Here is a 22,501-nt window from a genome sequence, read left to right on the forward strand (position 1 = left end):
TATCAACTAATACGAAAGGTCCAACACGGTCCTCAGACAGAGTCACCGAGATTCAATGGTAGGCCCTATTGTAACCGGCCTTCTCTGTTGACGATAATCCTTCATGGTAATAAATGGAGCTGCTAGAGGCAAGGCCAGTAATGACCAACGCATTTTCAGGTAATCACCTGTTAATGAAGTCGTACTGCTTGATGATGTCCTAATTAAAAATGTACGAAGAATGTGCACCAGATAAGAAGCACTTCGTGGCTATATCACGCAGGAGTTGCCCTCAAGATCCCAGACACATAATACTAGTCTTTGTGTTTTAATAAACATTTAGACATACAAAAGTTCTTCAATACATACATGATTGACTTCAAGCCCCATTAAATTGGAATCACTTACACCTCAAGTTTGGTATATGCACATTGAAGTAATTTAGTTCAAAATTAATTATGACTGAAATTAGGCACGTTCTAATCAAAAAGCATACACATTGATTCCTACATATTATGGGTTGACAAATAGATACATTGTTTTCTTAAGATGTAAACCAAAAGTTATAAAAAATGTATACAACAATTCATATAACAGATAGAGATATAAGGATATTAGTTGCCTTCCTCTAATCTCTCTATTCACTGAAATCGAAAAAGCTATATGGAGTGTATTTTGAAGTATGGGTACAAGAAAATACACAGGACACACATTGCACATTTATAATCTCTACAGAGGTCTTAATGTCTAAACCAGCAATAGAAAATGGCGTGTTAAATGAATGAGGGTCCCTTAACATACACAGATACACGACAGAACTTCCCAATAGCAGACCTTGGTTGAACAGTCAAATAAAGGCTAGTTTGAGCACAAATGTGACCAACCTATAGAGATTGGTGCAAAACGTTTGCCAAATACCATGTTATTGGTATTTCTGCATGGTAATGAAACTACCATACCAAGGGTTGTAAATAGAATTATTATAAAGATAAAAAGCAAACATTTTATTAGAGACAATGTTTCTTATCTCACTGATTAATCATTAAGAGTAGCCTATAAATCAGATACATTAAAACATCACGTTAAACTTAATATCCCTCTAGTTACCGACAACACAAAAGAACAAAACCCAAAGAGAAAAACATGTAACTAAGAACATGTGTTCCAGAACCCCTATAGTATAAAGGGACCAACAGACAGTATGACAGTTCTGTAATTTCCCTTAAAACAGTTTATGGCCCCTTTACAATCTTGACTTCCATAAAGGCCATCACCGAGTAATGCAACACTCATATCAGGGTTGGGGTCTATTCTTAACTTGAAGGGACAAATATTCGTTTTGAATATTTTATTATTAAATTGTATTTAACTTCAAATTCAGTGCAATTAACTTATCTGCATGTTGTTTGATATCATCAATGTCCCTAAAATGCAGTTCTGGGCAATCTAAGGAAACACAAACATCCGAGTGGATTTTGTATCAGGCGGACTGTCTTTTTGTAAGCATAGGATGCATGATTTATCAAAAACGTTGTATTATGTTTGGATTCATCCAATAATTTGCATTATCGAGTTGCATTTCTTTGAATTACAATGAATTAAACTGTAGACCCTACAATTCTGTATCATCAAGGACATTTGAATTCAACACCTATTCCATGAATGTAACCATAACATTCAGTTAAACTGCGACCCCTGAAATTGACTTGAATATCAATAAAATCAGGAAATTAGAGGAAGATTAATAAATCATTAACAGTATTTAGTATTTTACAATGAACTTTTAAACTCAAGTTGGCAGTCCAATGATTTTGTGCAAATCTGGGCCCTGTAGTTTAAAGGTTGGGCCTGTCCAAGATGGGTTTACAGTACATTGGCTGAACTGATAACCCATTTGAATTAACTTTGTTAATTCAACAGAACATTAAAACGAGTAAAAACTTTTAAAAGAAGTAACAGAACATAGTTCTATATTAAACTATGAATAAGCAAAGTGTAATTTCTAACTTGGTGTGGTAGAACACCAAATAAAAAAAAATCTTCAATAATAACCAAAGTGACGAGTGTTTTAAAGTCTACAGTCTATGACAGACAATGTTACAGTCCAGACTTCATAAACCATTTAAAATCTTTAGTGTGGTTAAAAAATAAAAAATAAAAACCACACACCTTGGCGACAGACTGACCTTTTCCAGCTCATACAGATTTAATCAAATCGTCAACACGAGATCACACGCCCACAGGCCCCCTTCCAATGAGCTGAGCAGTGTCATCATCGGAAGGGTGAGCGTCCTCTCCCCCTTCACCGGCATCAGAGTCAGAGTCTTCTTCAGGGGAGTAGTAGCCCTCATAGCCCAGGACTGGGGAGTCACAGAGGGGAGGGGTGCCGAGGCACTGGGCGGTGGTTACCGTGACCACAGTGGCCGAGTAGGCCCCCGGGCTGCCTGTGGGAGACCCCGGGTTAGCGGAGCGGAGCAGGGGGGTGCGTTCAGTGTCGGCCTCCCCCTCGGCTCCCTCCTCCCCTCCTCCCCCTCTGACCCCCTCTTCCTCGGATTCAGACTCGGAGTACTCTGGGTTGGGTCGGGTGACACGCTGTTTGCACACCGGGCAAGTCTTCTTAGTCAGGGTGAGCCAGGGGTCCACACACTTGCAGTGATATGCTGAGGAGACCAAACATTGTATGTTACAATTCGTCTTTAAGGATAAGGATCATTTTGTTGTCATTCCAAAAACATGGTACATGAGCTGGAACGAAATTAAGTACTGAGGTCCGGTTAAAACCACTCACAAATAAATAACTAAACTACTCATCCTAAATAAATACAATAAATACAGATAACCAACTGCTTTAACTGTTTTTGGTACACTGATGTAACGATGCAATTTATCCAGAGGATGGAATAAAGTGTGTGTATAAGCATTGTATGCATGTATGTATGTTTCTTCATGACAGATTACCGTGTGAACAAGGTAACACTCGGAGTTTGTCGCCCTCTTCATACTCGTCCAGACAAATTGCACATACATCATATTCATCCCCTGCAAAAGGAAACGGGACAGATATAATGCTGGAGAGAAAACATAGAATTTTCTTGCAATTTCATCAAATAAAAAAAAAAAACTGTACAAATCACAAAAAAACAAGACTCAAAGGTTGATAAAAGGTGAAAAAACAAAACAAAACATTGACATGCAATAAAATATCTACAAGAATTGACTCGAGGCCTAAGCAACAGAAGTATGCCAGTACACAAACACGTATTAAACAGGCAGAGCAGGATTCAGAAATCTGATTGCACATTTGTTTTCCGGCTTATCAACATTCCTATGCAAGAATACTGTTGTTCAATCCGTTATACCAACGTAATAGGTCACCTGCTTACACTCACAGATAAAGATAGATTAAAAACAAAATGGCTCCCAAATGTAAGTTTGAAGTCCAAAGTGCTACACAGTGTATATTCTATTATGTGTTGCATTCATTTTTGTTCAATTGTTTTAAAACTTATTCTGTAACTGCATAAAGAGTTCCCTGAACACCTGAATTTCCTTTGGGATTATTAAAGTGATTAAACCGAGGTCCAGAACGTTCTTTACCTTTACTGAACTTGTGAATGGGAATCTTCTTCAGCTGCTCCTTGGTCAGTCTATTCTTCCTCATCCGCTTTCTGTACTGCACGCAACGGACGATCTAAACCAAGGGAAGGGGATGGAAGGAAGGGTGTTCACCTCGCTAGACAATTAACACAACAAACTAGAATGTGAGTCGAGCTTTGCAGTCTTCCCGTTACAGAAATCCAGGAGGACAAATATAGAACACATTCCATCAAAGGACTTACCATGATTACAACCATCACAAGGATGATCATGCCCACCACTCCAGTGAAGGGGATGAGGTAGTAGGAGAGGGGAAAGGCGAACTCAGGCTTGAGGATCACATATGCCCTGCACATCAAATACAGAACGATCAGCTTCTGCATGTAGACACTATTTAAAGAGTGCCTCACCTCAGGATGGTCAAGCCCCAGGACTAAAAGCCACATGATTGAGAGACTCAGTACAGTTTCTATGAGTATGATGGGGTTCGCAATCAGCCAAACACTCTGCAGTTCTGCCATGGTGTTTTGCATCATGTTTTCACAAACGTGATCAACTCGATGGAAACACTACAAATCCATATGAAATGGTCAAGCTTCCATTGGGCCTTCAATCTATCTCCATTTCTCCCGAGCCATTCTCATTGTTAGCAAAAGTTGTGAAGTCTCTATGATGTCACAAGTTCACGTTGTGTCATAGGAATAATAAAGTAATCATGCAGCATGATAATGTAAAACAAATCAGTCCTAAAATTCAGAATGTTAATGCCAAGTCTGTCACATTCACAAGTGGTCCACAGAGTCATGAATGCCCTCTTAGAACCAAGATTCCATCTACCCCCCACCTCCTAAACCTTACCTGGCAACAGAAAAAAAATGCCTTCCCAGTTACAGAACCACACAATTATTCTATCTGCCCCAATGTGACACTTTCATAGGTTTACTGTATATGGTATAAGGATGAAGGGTTCAGTCGTCAATTTTATAAAACCCACGGGTGTCACGTGCTACTTACCCTCGCTCAGGAATAATAAAATTCCTCAGAATTTGGGAGGCATAGTAGCTGGTGAACACTGAAGGTATCTCGATCTCCTCCGCTATTGTGTCTGTAAACAAAGACAATCCATTTCTCACACTGTCTGAGGTTGCTGAATTGTGACATTGGCACATTTCCAGCCCTAACTGGTCGTGTTTCAAAGGGCCTCGAAACGACACTCACCATTGCTGTAGCCCATGTTCAGCAAAGTGTCAGCGTACATGTTGTGAACGATCGCTGCACTAAATCCAGCTTGCTGAGCATGCAGGACCTGGAGTTTGCGATCAAGTGAAAGCACAAGAGTGAGTTGAATAACTTGCAGAAAAAAAAAGAAAAAAAAGAAAAAAAGGAAATAAAACATTTTGACTTTGATTTCCAATGCACTGACCTTGATGTCAAAATTGCAGTCATAGCGTCGGATGAGCACAATAAATTTAGTGGCATTAGCATCGCTGGGTGAAGGCAGAGGTGGTGGGGGCTCTATGGGTGTGCACCCATTGAGTGGGCGTGATTCCACCAGCAAACCCTACACGCCAAGGGCAAAGAAAGGAAGGTTGTTCAATTAAAAAAAAGAGGTCATCCGAATCAAAACCACGTCGCTCCTGTCAACAATGTGCTCTTTATCCTTTCTCACCATTAGTCCCTCGTTGGGCAGGTCCGATCCAAACAAGGCAGGCAGGTCCTCAAACAACATGGTGGTCATATTGCTATAATGCTAATGGTGAGACAACAAAATGGTTAAGTCCAACAAAGTCCACCCCACAAAAAAAACGGCAATATTTTAAACAAATATGGAAACAGGACTGATATAATGAAATATAGAATGAAACAAAAACGAGTTTGCGGATGACTCACAGCATAAATGTAGGCATGTGTAGGTATTGGTGCCAGTGTGCAGCAGAGTGCTATAGCCAGGACCCCCAGGCGGGCACCCATGCACCATACAGTCATCATCTTACCTACGAGGCAGATGAACTGGTTTACCTGAAAGGTCAAGTAAAACTTCAGGTGATTAAAGAACAGCTGACTGGTCAGTTAGGTTAGTCAACACCATTTAAAACAGGCACCTGAAAATGTAATCCTAAAACGTTTCTTATAGTGTGCAGTAGGCTGTGGGACTTCATAACCACACCTTCAAAGGCCTGTCTTGTTATGGTGCTAAACTCACTAAGCAGTAAGCTAGCTAGATACGTCATGCAACGTGGGTAGATGCGAACTATTAGCTACCACTATAGGTTAGTCTTGTTTCTAATGTATTATTAGCTAATCAGGGAGAAAATGTATTGTCATGGAAATAATACATTCGGCGGAAGTGTAATTAGGCTAGACGTACGTATAGTATCGATATAGGTTTAGTTATCTAAATCGCTAGCTAGAACATACTGAGCTGGTAGTAGTAACGTTAGTCTTGAGCTAAACGACTTACCACTAAAATATTTGTTGATGTTCTTATGGATTACAGTACGCTGTGACATTATACTCGCTAGCACTACAGACATCACATTCCAATAGCTAGTGTTATCGATTACAGGGTTGATAGTCTACCTTTCCACGCAAACTGAACCATTGGACCCAGCTGGTTACGATTGTTGTTTTGATGTGAGCACTAGCGACCCACCTAGCCTAGGCTTTTCTTCCAACTTGCTAGTATTAGCTTGCTAGCTAGTTACTTACCCAGTAAATAGTTTCGTGGAGACCAATCTGTATCTCGCTAGGACAGGACGTTTAAAATGTACCTAATTATACAACTGGAGATATTGTGTGTACCTAAATATACAGTCGTAAAATACTAGTGTTTATGGTAGTGTATCTTCGTTCAGAGTATTGTAAAACAATCATTACGGAGACAGCAGTGAAGCAGCATTTCCTGTTTTGCTGTTAAACAACAAACCAGGCAGGGTCGACACTTCCCTCTTGTGGAACGGCGAGAAATTGCATGTCTTCCACCAGGTTTAAGTATGCATTGAAGAACTGAACATTTGACCAAGGGTATGGTTTAGACCACAAAAACAACTGGAATTACACTATTGTTCATATTTATTTGACATAAAAATGGCTCACGAGAAGAGCAGTACTAGTAGAAATTACGTGACAGAAACCGTAAAAGCTATCTATACTTTCAGAAAGATGCTTGATCCATTCATTGTAAGATATAATCATTTTACTGATGTTACTGGTTTATTTGTTGATGATCAACCAACTACTACAATCAAGTTATTCAATGGTTTGAAAGCCGATAGACATTATTTCATAAGTTAGCACATTGGTTGCATCTCTACAATAAACTCTCGACTGGCCCATGTTGTAGTGATGTCATATTAGCATCAGGTGCCAGTAGCCAGTACATATTAGAATCAAATCATTTCTGACTCCCTTGAAATGACAGGTATGATTTGATATTGTTGTGACAGTTATGTGTCAACCACCAGGCCCACATTTGTTGGTCAATTGTTCATCATACAGTAATCTATGCTGCACATTTTCTCGATAGCACTAACCAGCTGTAGTCAAAAAAAAGTTGACAATATACCAACCAGTCTGAATTAATGTGGCAAACTTTATGTTGTTTATGTTTTATTTATATATTATATCTCTTTATTTTCTTTTTTCTTGTCTCTACACTGCATCTCTTCTACATATGCTCACACTGCTTCTGTTTGACAGTTTTTTTTTACATCATATGAAAGGTTCCCGGCGTGAGAGACCTTCAAGCATGCTGAACATTTGCAATCTGCTTTAGTGGTCTCTGAAGCAGCTGTACCGCCAAGTGACATCACTTTTGAATCCCTAAGGAACCATGGGAAAGATGTGCATGGACAATCACACAGAAATCAAGACGCAAACACAATCAAGAAGTCATGGTGGTTTGGTTTGATGAGGTTTATGTTGTTACTTAGTCAAAAAGTACTGATCTGCACTGTATTTCAAGTGCACATGCATTCTTATATATTGTTACCAATGTCCCCTTGTTGGTTTGAATAAACATACTGCATTTAGAGGTAAAGATAATACTGAACCAACCAATGACACATCAGTTCATACAAGTAAACCATAAAGAATGACAATCAGGATGAGAGAAGGTGTGCACACAGTACATTTTTGTCATGAAAATACAAATCCAATGCAATAGTATGCTTTTGCTATATTAATTAGGATATTCACTAACATTTAAAAATAAAAGCAGCCACTACAAAGTGATTTCATTTCAAATGTACTTATTAAAGACTTAGTTCATTATGTAATAATTAGCAAGCATAAAAATACATATGCAGATAGTTAGATTAGATTGACAGTTAGGAAATCCAAAGTAGGCCCCATACACTTCATGGTGAAGTAATATCTAAAGAAAACAACAGTTATAATGATCACATGATCTCCTTCACAGTGATCACAAAATATTATTTTCTGGAATTATTCTGGTTTTATAGGAAATGGGATACACAGCACCTAGAGGGGAAAAAAATGCTTGCATTAGTTTCCTGGAAAACATCTGTGTGTGTATTTGAATAATAATATACTGTACTTGTTAAGAGTTTACAAATATTTATATATAGCACTTACAAGAATCCTTTTCCACAGCCCAGAGGTCCGAAGAACAACTCTGTTGGGAGGCAAACCTTTCGACACACACCACTTAGGCTAGGACAGGACCAGGGAAACGCAACAGCCTCATTCTGCACAACTACAACCAGAAGGACAACAAAAAACAAAACGAGAGTCAGTTGGCTGAGCGGTGAGGGAAGCAGGCTAGTAATCCAAAGGTTGCAAGTTCGATTCCCGGTCATGCAAACTGACGTTGTGTCCTTGGGCAAGGCACTTCACCCTACTTGCCTCGGGGGAATGTCCCCGTATTTACTGTAAGTCGCTCTGGATAAGAGCGTCTGCTAAATGACTAAATGTAAATGTAAAATGAGCATTTAGATGTATTACATGCAACACAGATGCAAGTACATGTATTTAAGACTAAGAATAACAAATTGAATGGAAACTCACCATGAAGTGACAAACAAACCAGGAGCACCAAAACTACCATTTGTTGGCAAGACATCTCCTCTACGTTTCTACAACAAGGGTATTGACCAAAACTGTACTTTACTGAAAATCGTTTTCTTATGTTAGTCTCATTGGAGGAGTGTCTAAAAAGAAAGCACATGGTCACAGCGATGTTTAATAAGCAACTATGTGGGTGCTTGAATAGAAACACTGTTCCTAATCAAATTGAGTAAAACGGCCTCATTGCATAGGGTTCTCATGATGAACACCATGGGACATGAGCCGCTGCAAATAAACACAGCGAAAACAGATTTCACATGACCCAAACTCATGCTAGTCATTTAGATTACAGGTTCCCTCAAAACTGGTTTAACTCTTCACCAGTTTCGATCAGCCATGTGTGACCGTCGACATTTACTTCAAGATACGATACCTTGGGTCTAAAATCTACCCATGCGTTTCTAGGCCCGGAACTCTATCTGATGTTTGTGAAGGTCGTATTTTGATACAGAGTGCTTGCATAGTGGATTTAATGTCTGTGACAGTTAATAATACACTATTAGTTGTTTACAAGAACAGGGAATGTTTAAACTTCATCTTGTGCCACAGTCTTCTCTCTCTGTCCCTTTTGGGACCTGGCTGATGTAACCACTGCTTGGGTAAACATGTTTATTAGAGGTCATTATTCCAGTTAGTTTCTCCATCCCTTGACAGCAATTAAGAACCAAAACCAGCCCTCTGTGTTAAACAACAGGGACGGAACTCTGATGTAACAAAACAGGCTCATGGCCTCTTTGACCCTCTGTGGACAGTACCTGGAGACTAGAGCGTGCAGGTGGGGAAAGAGTCTTAATGACCTCTCGTTAAACAACAGGGACGGAACTCTGATGTAACAAAACAGGCTCATGGCCTCTTTGACACTGCCAAGGGTTTCAAAGTAGTCTGTGTTGAACCCATGCATCTGAAAAGAATGCACTTTGAACTAAGTAGTGCTTCTTCCACTTCCCCCCATGGTGCCATGGTTAGTCTCCGGAACAGAGCCTTCTCTCCTCATCCGTTGGTTCATGCTGTTGACATGCCCCGCCTTCGTTCTAGCACACCAATGCACCACAGCGTAGGAGATGGCACTAGTGACCACAGACTGGTAGAATGTGCAGTAGAGAGCTGCACACATCCAACGACCGAAGCTTCCTCAGGGAGACGAGCCTGGTCTGTCCCTTTGAGTAGAGGACCGTGGTGTTTCCGGTCCACTCCAGAGTGCTGTCCGGGTGGACTCGCAGTCCAGTACGGGCCATAGATCCCCACTGTCTTAACCTTAGTCCTCTGGTTGGTTATAGGGACCAGCCAAATGACTCAATTATGCAATTGTTCCACCCCACATTGTGGAGCCGGTTTCACCGACTTATGGATTAAATGTGTGAGCAAACTACACTTTTTTTCTTCTTCTCCCATTTCCAAGCATTCAACAATAGAATCACTACTACTATACATCATATGTGGTAGCCGCTACCATGGAGCCTTAGAACCTTTGTGCTTCCCAGTTCTTGGCCTCAGACTCAGGCTGTTAGCTTTGCACATTTTGCTTTTAGTTTTTTGGTCTCTTGATTTAAACTCCCCTTTTGCTTGTGTGGGCTGTATAGTGGCCAGCTCAGGTGAACCAACCTTTTTATTATTGTTTTATCAGAATAATAGGCTTATGGCTTTTCTGGAGCTAATCTATTCATCCTTTTAAGGGACATGAAAATTCTTCAGTCCTTAACTTGAGTGCTAAAAAGCTATTTGGCTTGAATAGAGTTTGCGTGCCAAACCTGAGTTGTATGGCTAGGGTGAATGGTTCTGACTCACATCAGATGTGTCAGGTGTTGCTTGTGCTCGTAGTGTGAAGACAGCCTATATATAGTCCACATCCAATACTCTTGGAATTGGGTGTATCACAGGTATTGATAGGCTTATGTTTTGTATAAACGTGTTTGTTTGTTCGTTCTTATTTATATAAATTCATATGGACTATGAAATGACTCCCCCCCCCTTTTTATACCACTACGTAGCTGTTGACTGATGATGTCACAATAATTTCACTGTCCAGAATGGCCTTGTGTTGTCAACCACTGTGTACATGATAAGAAGTCTTTTTGATGTTTTATGTGGTGAGTTATGTTTTGTGTAAAGTCTCAAAAGAAAAGAAATTCAAATGACCACCACAGTCCTAGATCAATGATTTATGGTTCGTAAGTCCATGAAGTACAGTTTGACCAAAATGGACAACAGTCAAATATTTCAGAATGAAAGCCTATGATGAATTGGGCCCAACCAAATACATGCTATTCATAGTATTTAGTTTTTTGTATATTGTCACTATGTCTTGCAGTTTACTGTTAATTGCTGTGATTTACAAATACAAAGACCTGCATCAACCTATGTATATTTTTGTATGTAATTTAGCTTTTAATGGAATATATGGCAGCACAAGCTTGATGCCTGCCACTTGAACTTTGCTTGCGTCGAAGACACATGAAATAGCAATACCCTGGTGTATGACACAGATATTTTTCATACATTCATATGCAGCTATAGAATTTTCAATTTTGTCAGTCATGGCTTATGATAGGTATGTTGCTATCTGTTATCCACTGCTGTACCACAACATCATGACTTTTTCAAGAACATGGAAACTCCTTGCACTGGTGTGGCTATTTCCTCTGGTTTGGTTATTGGGTAACTTATCTTTTACTGTGCCGTTGAATTTTTGTGAACCAAAAATTCAAAAACTGTATTGTGTCAATATGGAAGTGGCTAGAAATTCCTGCTCAAGTACAGCTCATATCAGTGTTTTGGGCATTGTAACAATATTTTTTTTAGTCATGCCACAGTTGATTAAGATTGTGTTCTCATATATCAAAATCCTCAGAGTTTGTTGGGAATTATCAAGAGACACCCAGAAGAAAGCTTTGAAAACATGCGGTCCTCATATCTTGTCCGTTTTGAACTACGCTGTTGGATGTCTTTTTGAAGTTGCTCAAAGTAGATTTGACATGACGTTCATGCCAATCAGCACACAAATCTGTGTTTCCTATACTTTGTAGTGATCCCACCCATTTTAAATCCTGCAATGTATGGAATGGGAACTCAGGTTATTAGGGTGTATGTTTGGAAAATGTTTAGGAAAAATAACAAAATAACAATGTGAAAATGGCACGTTTTAAAAGCAGTTTAATAGAAGATTTTCACAAAAGCAGCTCAATAATATACTACTTATGAAGATTGTTTTTAATAAATATCTTATAGTGAAGCATAGAATCTACATAGGGAAGTGGTTATTTGACAATTTGCTGTTTTATCCAGAATAGGCTTGCAAGGCAACTGCTATGCTATATGCCATGTATGCAGATACTGCAATTGTTTGAACATAAAAATTGAATCAATAGGGCTAAAAGTGAGTTTTTAATTGAAACCGCAACTGTAAATTGTTTTTGTGTCATGCATTTTCAAAGCATATTATGTTGACTATTAGATGTTCTCAGTCCAGTAAATCGATTTACAAAATGTTTGGTTTTATTGTTGTTCTTTTCTCAATATTACAAAAGGGTACCTAAAATAAGGACACAAATGAGACAATCATTATGGACTAATTCAATTGTTTGAATTTAAATTAAATTCAAAGCACATTATGTTGACTATTAGATGTTCTCAGTCATTTCAGACCAACTGCATTACACTTGCAAACATCTCTAAATGTTCCTGTGATATATTGTCAAATCAAATCAAATCAAATTTATTTGTATAGCCCTTTTTACACGCAAGCATGTCACAGAGGGTTTCACATACGCCCATAGAACTGCCCCTCAACCAACCTAAACCCTCAAGGAAGACAAGGAAAAACTCCCCAAAAACTCTCAACAGGAGAAAAAAAATGGAAGAAACCTTGGGAGGAGCAATTCAGAGAGGGATCCCCTCCTCCAGAGACGGTTGGTGAGAGAGAGGAGCAGAACACAGGCTAAACATAGTCATACAGTGTCGATGGGTTTTGAAACACCAAAATCCATTGTTCAACTTTATAGATGTAGGACAGGACCGGGAGACTCGCGACCAGGTCCAGCGTTGGCTGACCGACGACCAGGCAGGTGTTGACAACTCAAACCCCCCACACCACAAGGGATGTGTGTGGGGGGGAGACAGAGAGAGGAGAGCAGGGATTAGAGAATGCCAGGAGCAGCTAACAGTTACAGTCATAATAGAATGAGATCCCCACCGGTAAATTGTACCGGTTATTGTAAGTAAATATCAGGGGCATTATAAGTATATTGTATGACAGTTATTTATTTTAATGTTTACTACATTGCATTAACAGCCCATGTGCATTACCTGGATGCTCAAAGAAATACATGAATGGGAAAATGTGTCCAAACTTTTGACTGGTACTGTATGTGTATGGTATATTACAATATATACAAATATTCATCAAGAATTATCCTGTGATCCCTTGACTGAACAATGTCAACAAGTAAAGTTGATGTTAAGGTTTGGCCTTGTCAATATTGAGCTTGATCTAAAAATATAGACTGGCATAAGCTGTTACAACTCAACCTGTGTTTAATCCATATTATAGTTCTGGAGATATTAGTTAGATTATGGAGGCAAAAAAGTGCTGTGAGGTTCTGAATTAAAAAAATATTTCAATAGAGCTATTGAAAAACATGATGAACTATATGACATATTCAGTATGTATTTGACTAAGACAATAATATTACATGTTTGCATTTGAACACATTGTGAATTTTACAGTTACTCATAAATTGTATTTTCTGGTCTATCAAGGCCAGTTATTATAAAAGGTTACCTAAGGTCTGCTGCATATTTCAGATAGCATTCTCATTCAAAAAGTGCCTACTGAATGACCTTGTGCTTCTAGGCCAAACAGAAACATAAAGTGTGCCAACAACATTAATAATTATAAACGCCAATCACAGATCTAAAATAGAATTTTCTTAATCTGAAACAATATTAGATAAGATCAACATACATTATTATAGTACAGCACACCCAGTGGTGGATGAATGAATATTTACTCACTTCTCATGATGCAAGAATACTGTCCAGGGATTATGATCCTGTGACATAGTTTGAGCGTTTCAAAGACCATATGACTGAAGAGGTTAGAAATAAGTTCATAACAGCTTCTGTTTAAATCACTTCATTAGTGTGGAGATAGCACACAGGTAAATGACCGACATCAGTACATTAGAAATGTGAGTATAGAATATTAGTCAGTTCCTATTCAAGTGTTCTGATTTATTGCTATTATTGTTATTATTATTAGTATTAACAATAATATTGCTGCTACTACTACTAAGATGACTATGAGTATTATTCTCGTATTAAGGAAATTGAAAATATTGTAGATAGTAAACTTTTATTTGAAAAGAAGAGTAATAAATAAATAACACTTGTATATCTTTCCCACAGTGTTTTAAAAAATCTGTCTTGATTATGGAAAATTCCTCTGATGTTACATCTATCGTGTTGACTGCCTACTATGGAATGGAGAAATTGAAGCATACATACTTTTGCATTTTTCTTATTATCTACATCATCATCATTACGGAAAACATTCTTCTAATTTCTGTGATCGGTGTTGGGAAAACGTTACACGAGCCAATGTATTTTTTTATCGGTAACTTAGCAGCAAATGGTGTCTATGGAAGTACTGTTCTTTTGCCAGCCCTTTTGAGTAATTTATTATCAACCAAGTATGAAGTATCACTAGCCTGTTGTCAAACCCAGATATATGGTTTACACACATATGCTTTTATTGAATTTACAATTCTTGCTGTGATGAGCTATGACAGGTATGCTGCCATCTGTCACCCATTGCACTACCACACAATGATGTCACTGAGCAAGGTGTATAAGCTTATTGTGTTCACTTGGGTTTATCCCTTGATTGCATTTCTGTTTTTTTTAATCATAAATCTTCAACTACGATTTTGTCAACAGGTCATTGACAAGTTGTACTGCACCAATTTCTCACTAGTGAAGCTATCCTGCTCAAATACAGCTGTTATTAACATTGTGGGTTTAGTATTTGTTGTTCCATTTACTTTTCCACAGTTAGTCATGGTCCTTTTCTCATATGCAAAGATTTTCAGAATATGTTTGTCTTCCAGGGAGATGAAGAACAAAGCCATCACAACTTGCACCCCACACCTGTTTGCTGTCTCGATGTACTCTATCGGGTGTTTTTTTGACATACTGCAAAGCAGATTTGACCTACGTCATCTGCCTTACGAAACTCATGTGTTCATGTCCCTTTTCTTTCTGATATTTCCCCCTTTTCTCAATCCACTCATTTATGGTTTGAGTATTCGATCCTTACGCCTGTCAGTGTTCAAATGTATTAAAGGTCATAGAAAAACTGTGCCAACACAGTAGATGATTTTCTTATGCATTGATCATGTTAATACACGGTTTACCATATTCAATAGATTTACTCAACTATGTTTTTCAGCCAAGCCTTTGTATTTATTTTTTATTTCTTGCTTCTCCGTACAGCACATAATTCTGTTGCACTAACATTGAATTGCTTTGTCTTATAACGTGGATTGTTTTTCATTCATTTCTGCATCACCTGTGATTCACCTGTCATTTAGCAAAAATATTCGCTATTTACGGTATGTGCTAAATAAACGTCTCAATGTAAATGTTGTGTTTTCAATGCGTTTACATTCACATTATTCATGAAAGGTTTGAAGGTTCATAACAATGTGTATACCTATGTTTATGTTATGTGTGTTATGTGTTGGGTGTGTGCACTTTCCTTACAGTAAATCAACTGATTTACAATATGTTTGGTTTTATTGTGTTTCTTTTCTTAATATTACAAAATGTCACCTAAAATAAGGAAACAAATGAGACAAACGTAATAGACTAATTCAATTGTTTGAATTTAAATGAAATTCAAAGCACTTCTTGTTGACTATTAGATGTTCTCAGTCCTTTCAGACCAACTGCATTACACTTGCAAACATGTCTGAATGTTTCTGTGATATATTGTAAGTATATATCAGGGGCATTATAAGTATATTGTATGACAGTTATTTATTGTAATGTTTACTACATTGCCATAACAGCATATGTGCATCACCTGGAAGCTCAAAGAAATACATGTTGATGTATGTGTATGGTATATTACAATATATACAAATATTCTACAAGAATTATCCTGTGATCCGTTGACTAGACAGTGTCAAAAAGTAAAGTTGATGTTAAGGTTCACCCTTGTCAATATTGAACTTGTTCTAACAATATAGACTGGCATAAGCTGTTACAACTCAACCTGTTTTTAATCCATATTATAGTTCTAGAGATATTAGTTAGATTATGGAGGCGAAAGAACGCTGTTAGCTTCTGAAATAAAACAATATTTCAATAGAGCTATTGAAAAACATGATGAACTATATGATATATTCTGTATGTATGTGACTATGACAGTAATATTACATGATTGCATTTAAACACATTGTGAATTGTACAGTTACTCATAAAATGTATTTACTGGTCTATAAAGGCCAGTTATTATAAAAGGTTACCTAAGGTCTGCTGCATATTTCAAAATGCATTCTCATTCAAAAGGTGCCTACTGAATTACCTTGTGATTTTAGGCCAAACAGAAACATAAATTGTGCCAACATTAATATCTATAAAAGCCAATCACAAATCTAAAATATAATTTTCTTAATCTGAAAAAATATTAGATAAGATCAACATACATGATCATAGTAGAGCACACCCAGTGGTGGATGAATGACTATTTACTCACTTCTCATGATGAAAGAATACTGTCCAGGGATCTGATCCTGTGTGACAAAGTTTGAGCGTATGAAAGACCACATGACTGAAGAGGTTAGAAATAAGTTCATAAGAGCTTCTGTTAAGTAATTTCATATGTGTGGAGATAGCACACAGGTAAATGACCGACATCAGTACATTAGAAATGTGAGTATAGAATATCAGTCAGTTCCTATTCAAGTGTTCTGATTTATTGCTATTATTGTTATTATTAGTAGTGGTAACAATAATATTGCTACTATAACTAGAATTACTATGAGTATTATTCTCGTATTAAGGAAATTGAAAATATTGTAGATGGTAAAATTGTATTTGAAAAGAAGAGCAATAAATAAACAACATTTGTATTTCTTTCCCACAGTGTTTAAAACAAATCTGTCTTAAATATGGAAAATGTCTCTGATGTTACGTCCATTGTTTTGACTGCCTACTATGGAATGGAAAAATTGAAGCATACATACTTTTGCATTTTTCTTATTATCTACATCATCATCATTACGGAAAACATTCTTCTAATTTCTGTGATCGGTGTTGAGAAAACGTTGCACGAGCCAATGTATTTTTTTATCAGTAACTTAGCAGCAAATGGTCTTTATGGAAGTACTGTTCTTCTGCCAGCCCTTTTGAGTAATTTATTATCAACCAAATATGAAGTATCACTAGCCTGTTGTCAAACCCAGATATATGGTTTACACACGTATGCTATTATTGAATTTACAATTCTTGCTGTGATGAGCTATGACAGGTATGCTGCCATCTGTCACCCATTGCACTACCACACAATGATGTCACTGAGCAAAGTGTATAAGCTTATTGTGTTCACTTGGGTTTATCCCTTGATTGCATTTCAGTTTTTTTTTTTCTTAACTCTTCAACTACAATTTTGTCAACAGGCCATTGACAAGTTGTACTGCATCAATTACTCACTAGTGAAGCTATCCTGCTCAAATACAGCTGTTATTAGTATTGCGGGTATAGCATCTATTGTTCCATATGCCTTTCCACAGTTAGTCATGGTCATTTTCTCATATACACAGATTTTCAGAATATGTTTGTCTTCCAGGAAGATGAAGATCAAAGCCATCACAACTTGCACCCCACACCTGTTTGCTGTCTCAATGTACTCTACAGGGTGCTTTTTTGAAATACTGCAAAGCAGATTTGACCTACGTCATCTGCCTTACGAAACTCAAGTGTTCATGTCCCTTTTCTTTTTCATATTTCCCCCTTTCCTCAATCCACTCATTTATGGTTTGAGTATTCGATCCATACGCCTGTCAGTGTTCAAATGTATTAAAGGTCATAGAAAAACTCTGCCAACACAGTAGATGATTTTCTTATGCATTGATCATGTTAATACATGGTTTACCATATTCAATAGATTTACTCAACAGTCAATTTTTTCAGCCAAGCCTTTGTATTTATTTTTTATTTCTTGCTTCTCCGTACAGCACATAATTCTGTTGCACTAACATTGAATTGCTTTGTCTTATAATGTGGATTGTTTTTCATTACATGTCTGCATCACCTGTGATTCACCTGTCATTATTTAGCAAATGTATTCGCAATTTACGAATGCTAAATAGGTGCTAAATAAAGGTCTCAATGTAAATTTTGTTTTTTCAATGTTTTTACATTGAGATTATTCATGAATTGTTTGAAGGTTTTCAAGATTTTTCCTGTGATCCGTTGACTAGACAATGTCAAAAAGTAAAGTTGATGTTAAGGTTCACCCTTGTCAATATTGAGCTTGTTCTAACAATATAGACTGGCATAAACTGTTACAACTCAACCTGTTTTTAAACCATATCATAATTATGGAGATATTAGTTAGATTATGGAGGTAGAAGAGCGCTGTTAGCTTCTGCAATAAAACTATATTTCAAAAGAGCGTCTGCTAAATGACTAAATGTTAAATGACTAAATGTTAGAGCTATTGAAAAACATGATGAAGCATATGACATATTCAGTATGTATTTGACTACGACAGTAATATTACATTCTTGTATTTGACCACATTGTGAATTGTACAGTTACTCATAAAATGTATTTACTGGTCTATAAAGGCCAGTTATTATAAAAGGTTACCTAAGGTCTGCTGAATATTTCAGAATGCATTCTCATTCAAAAGGTGCCTACTCAAATCAAATCAAATTTATTTGTATAGCCCTTTTTACACGCAAGCATGTCACAGAGGGCTTCACATATGCCCATAGAACTGCCCCTCAACCAACCTAAACCCTCAAGGAAGACAAGGAAAAACTCCCCAAAAACTCTCAACAGGAGAAAAAATTGAAGAAACCTTGGGAGGAGCAATTCAGAGAGGGATCCCCTCCTCCAGAGACGGTTGGTGAGAGAGAGGAGCAGAACACAAGCTAAACATAGTCACACAGTGTCGGTGGGTTTTTAAAACACCAAAATCCATTGTTCAACTTTATAGATTTAGGACAGGACCAGGAGACTCGCGACCAGGTCCAACGTTGGCTGACCGACGACCAGGCAGGTGCTGACAACTCAAACCCCCCACACCACAAGGGATGTGTGTGGGGGGGGGGACAGAGAGAGGAGAGCAGGGATTAGAGGATGCCAGGAGCAGATAACAGTTACAGTCATAATAGAATGAGATCCCCACCGGTCAAGTGTGGACTGGTGCAGCAATTTAACAGAGCAAAAAAGGGGAATTTGATGCAACCCCACACACCAAGACAGCGACAGCCCCCCCCATTTGGAACATGAAATCTGTTCCAGGGGAAGAGAACTCTAAAATAAGTTATACTTATAGAATAAGGATGGAAGCAACCCGTCCCCCATTGCCTCCAACTAGTAACATACTTACCTTTAACAGCCGTAGAATTGACTAAACAATAACGTTTTTAACCTAATTTTAAATGTCGAAACAGTATCAGACTCCTTAACTGAGACGGGTAATTTGTTCCAGAGAAGAGGTGCTCTATATGAGAATGCCCTACCTCCAGCTGTTTTTTTCTTAACTTTGGGAACCACCAGATAGCCGGCATCTTGAGATCTAAGTGTCCTTGCGGGGCAATAGGGTGCAAGGAGACCGGAGAGGTACAGTGGTGCCAATCCATGCAGAGATTTGTATGTTAGTAGTAGAACTTTGAAGTCAGCTCTGGCTTGGATAGGGAGCCAGTGTAGAGAGATAAGAGTAGATGTTATGTGATCAAACTTTCTTGATCTGGTCAATAGTCTAGCAGCAGCATTTTGCACCCGCTGTAAATTTTTTAGGTGGGTAATTGGGAGGCCAGAGAACAACACATTGCAATAGTCCAATCGGGACGTAACAAATGCATGTATTAGTTTTTCGGCATCATCCTTTGAGAGAAATTTTCGTATTTTGGCAATATTACGTAGATGGAAGAATGCAGTTCTGGTAATTTGCTTAATATGGTACTCAAACGAAAGGTCTGGGTCCATTGTGACTCCTAAATGTTTTACTAGCTCGCTTTGAGAGACTTTGACGCCGTCTAGGTCTAAGGTCAGCTTGAATTATCTTGTGATTTTAGGCCAAACAGAAACATAAATTGTGCCAACATTAATAATTATAAATGCCAAACTCACAAATCTAAAATATAATTTTCTTAATCTGAAAAAATATTAGATAAAGCTGAAGCTCAATATTAACAAGGGTGAACCTTAACATCAACTTTACTTTTTGACATTGTCTAGTCAATGGATCCCAAGAAAATTCTTGTAGAATATTTGTATATATTGTAATGTACCATACATATACATCAACATTTATTTCTTTGAGCTTCCAGGTGAGTCACATATGCTGTTACTGCAATGTAGTAAACATTAAAATAAATAACTGTCATACAACATACTTATTATTTCCCTGATATATACTTACAATATATCACAGAAACATTCAGAGATGTTTGCAAGTGTAATGCAGTTGGTCTGAAAGGACTGGGAACATCTAATAGTCAACATAATGTGCTTTGAATTGAATTTAAATTCTAACATTTGAATTTGTTGAATGATCTTGTGCTTTTAGGCTTAACAGAAACATAAATTGTGCCAATATTAAAAGTTATAACTGCCAAATACAAATCTAAAACATAATTGTCTTAATCTGAAAGAATATTAGATAAGATCAACATACATTATTATAGTAGAGCACACCCAGTGGTAGAGGAATGAATATTTACTCACTCCTCATGATGAAAGAATACTGTCCAGGGATTCTGATCCTGTCTGACAAAGTTTGAGCGTTTCAAAGATCACATGACTGAAGAGGTTAGAAATAAGTTCATAAGAGCTTCTATTAAATTCATTTCATATGTGTGGAGATAGCACACAGGTAAATAACTGACATCAGCACATTAGAAATGTTAGTATAAAATATTGGTCAGTTCCTATTCAAGTGTTCTGATTCATTTATATTATTGTTATTATAAGTAGTAGTAACAATAATATTGCTACTACTACTTGAATTACTATGAGTATTATTATTGTATTAAGGAAATTGAAAATATTGTAGATGGTAAACTTTTATTTGAAAAGAAGAGCAATAAATAAATAACATTTGTATTTCTTTCCCAGTGTTTAAAAAAATCTGTCTTGATTATGGAAAATTCCTCTGATGTTACATCCATTGTGTTGACTGCCTACTATGGAATGGAAAAATTGAAGCACACATACTTTTGCATTTTTCTTATTATCTACATCATCATCATTACGGAAAACATACTTCTAATTTCTGTGATCGGCGTTGAGAAAACGTTGCACGAGCCAATGTATTTTTTTATCGGTAACTTAGCAGCAAATGGTCTTTATGGAAGTACTGTTCTTTTGCCAGCCCTTCTGAGTAATTTATTATCAACCAAATATGAAGTATCACTAGCCTGTTGTCAAACCCAGATATATGGTTTATTCACTTATGCTATTATTGAATTTACAATTCTTGCTGTGATGAGCTATGATAGATATGCTGCCATCTGTCACCCATTGCACTACCACACAATCATGTCACTGAGCAAAGTGTATAAGCTTATTGTGTTCACTTGGGTTTATCCCTTGATTGCATTTCTGTTTTTCTTTTTCTTAACTCTTCAACTACAATTTTGTCAACAGGCCATTGACAAGTTGTACTGCACCAATTACTCACTAGTGAAGCTATCCTGCTCAAAAAGGGAGTCAGGTGGCTGAGCGGTGAGGGAGTCGGGCTAGTAATCCGAAGGTTGCCAGTTCGATTCCCGGTCATGCCAACTGACGCTGTGTCCTTGGGCAAGACACTTCACCCTGCTTGCCTCGGGGGAATGTCCCTGTACTTACTGTAAGTCGCTCTGGATAAGAGCGTCTGCTAAAAAAAATGACTAAAATGACTAAATGACTAAATACAGCTGTTATTAACATTGTGGGTTTAGCATCTATTGTTGTGTATACTTTTCCACAGTTAGTCATGGTCATTTTCTCATATGCACAGATTTTCATGATATGTTTGTCTTCCAGGGAGATGAAGATCAAAGCCATCACAACTTGCACCCCACACCTGTTTGCTGTCTCTATGTACTCTATAGGATGCTTTTTTGAAATACTGCAAAGCAGATTTGACCTACGTCATCTGCCTTACGAAACTCAAGTGTTCATGTCCCTTTTCTTTCTGATATTTCCCCCTATTCTCAATCCACTCATTTATGGTTTGAGTATTAGATCCATACGGCTGTCAGTGTTCAAATGTATTAAAGGTTAGAGAAAAACTCTGTCAACACAGTAGATTATTTTCTTGTGTATTGATCATGTCAATGCATGGTTTACCATATTCAATAGATTTACTCAAGAGTCTATTACTTCAGCCCAGGCTTTGTATTTTATTTTTTATTTTTGCTTCTCCTTACAGCATATAATTATGTTGCACGAACATTGAATTTCTTTCTTATAATGTGTATTGTTTTTCATTCATTTCTGCAACACCTGTGATTCACCTGTCATTATTTAGCAAAAGTATTCGCTATTTACTGTATGTGCTAAATAAAGGTCTCAATGTAAATGTTGTGTTTTCAATGCTTTTACATGCAATTATTCATGA

General features: G+C 37.5%; 5 protein-coding genes across 6 annotated transcripts; 4 read left to right on the forward strand and 1 right to left on the reverse strand.

Annotated features, from left to right (window-relative positions):
- Window positions 1–291: 291 nt before the first annotated feature.
- On the reverse strand, window positions 292–6,451 carry rnf167 (ring finger protein 167). Of its 2 annotated transcripts, none has more exons than XM_067228918.1 (10): window positions 6,286–6,451; window positions 5,467–5,595; window positions 5,246–5,326; window positions 5,000–5,137; window positions 4,795–4,882; window positions 4,591–4,681; window positions 3,819–3,924; window positions 3,577–3,670; window positions 2,938–3,018; window positions 292–2,639 (listed from the first exon to the last, which is right to left on the reverse strand). In XM_067228918.1, exons 2-10 carry the CDS (start codon window positions 5,563–5,565, stop codon window positions 2,209–2,211), a joined length of 1,209 nt encoding a protein of 402 aa, XP_067085019.1. In that variant the 5' UTR covers window positions 5,566–5,595; window positions 6,286–6,451; the 3' UTR covers window positions 292–2,208. The 2 variants fall into 2 exon arrangements, with proteins under 2 accessions (XP_067085019.1, XP_067085020.1); XM_067228919.1 differs by lacking the exon at window positions 6,286–6,451 and adding an exon at window positions 6,038–6,180.
- A 4,510-nt stretch (window positions 6,452–10,961) lies between these two features.
- Window positions 10,962–11,687, forward strand: LOC136933299 (olfactory receptor 4B13-like). Its single transcript, XM_067228615.1, is given in 2 exon segments — window positions 10,962–11,288; window positions 11,475–11,687. Coding segments are annotated over 2 exon segments (540 nt in total).
- A 2,057-nt stretch (window positions 11,688–13,744) lies between these two features.
- On the forward strand, window positions 13,745–15,033 carry LOC136933300 (olfactory receptor 4B13-like). The gene is made up of 2 exons (XM_067228616.1): window positions 13,745–13,756; window positions 14,068–15,033. The coding sequence occupies exons 1-2, from the start codon at window positions 13,745–13,747 to the stop codon at window positions 15,031–15,033; spliced, it is 978 nt and encodes a 325-aa protein (XP_067084717.1).
- Window positions 15,034–16,832: 1,799 nt separating this feature from the next.
- Window positions 16,833–17,777, forward strand: LOC136933301 (olfactory receptor 8A1-like; the record flags this gene model as incomplete). Its single annotated transcript, XM_067228617.1, has 1 exon — window positions 16,833–17,777. A coding segment is annotated over one exon (945 nt), but the record flags the coding sequence as incomplete, so codon positions are not given.
- Window positions 17,778–21,039: 3,262 nt separating this feature from the next.
- Window positions 21,040–21,621, forward strand: LOC136933302 (olfactory receptor 10R2-like). Its single transcript, XM_067228618.1, has one exon. The coding sequence runs from the start codon at window positions 21,040–21,042 to the stop codon at window positions 21,619–21,621; it is 582 nt and encodes a 193-aa protein (XP_067084719.1).
- Window positions 21,622–22,501: the final 880 nt, after the last annotated feature.

This window comes from Osmerus mordax, chromosome 25 (assembly GCF_038355195.1).
Source record: "Osmerus mordax isolate fOsmMor3 chromosome 25, fOsmMor3.pri, whole genome shotgun sequence".
NCBI lineage: Eukaryota > Metazoa > Chordata > Actinopteri > Osmeriformes > Osmeridae > Osmerus > Osmerus mordax.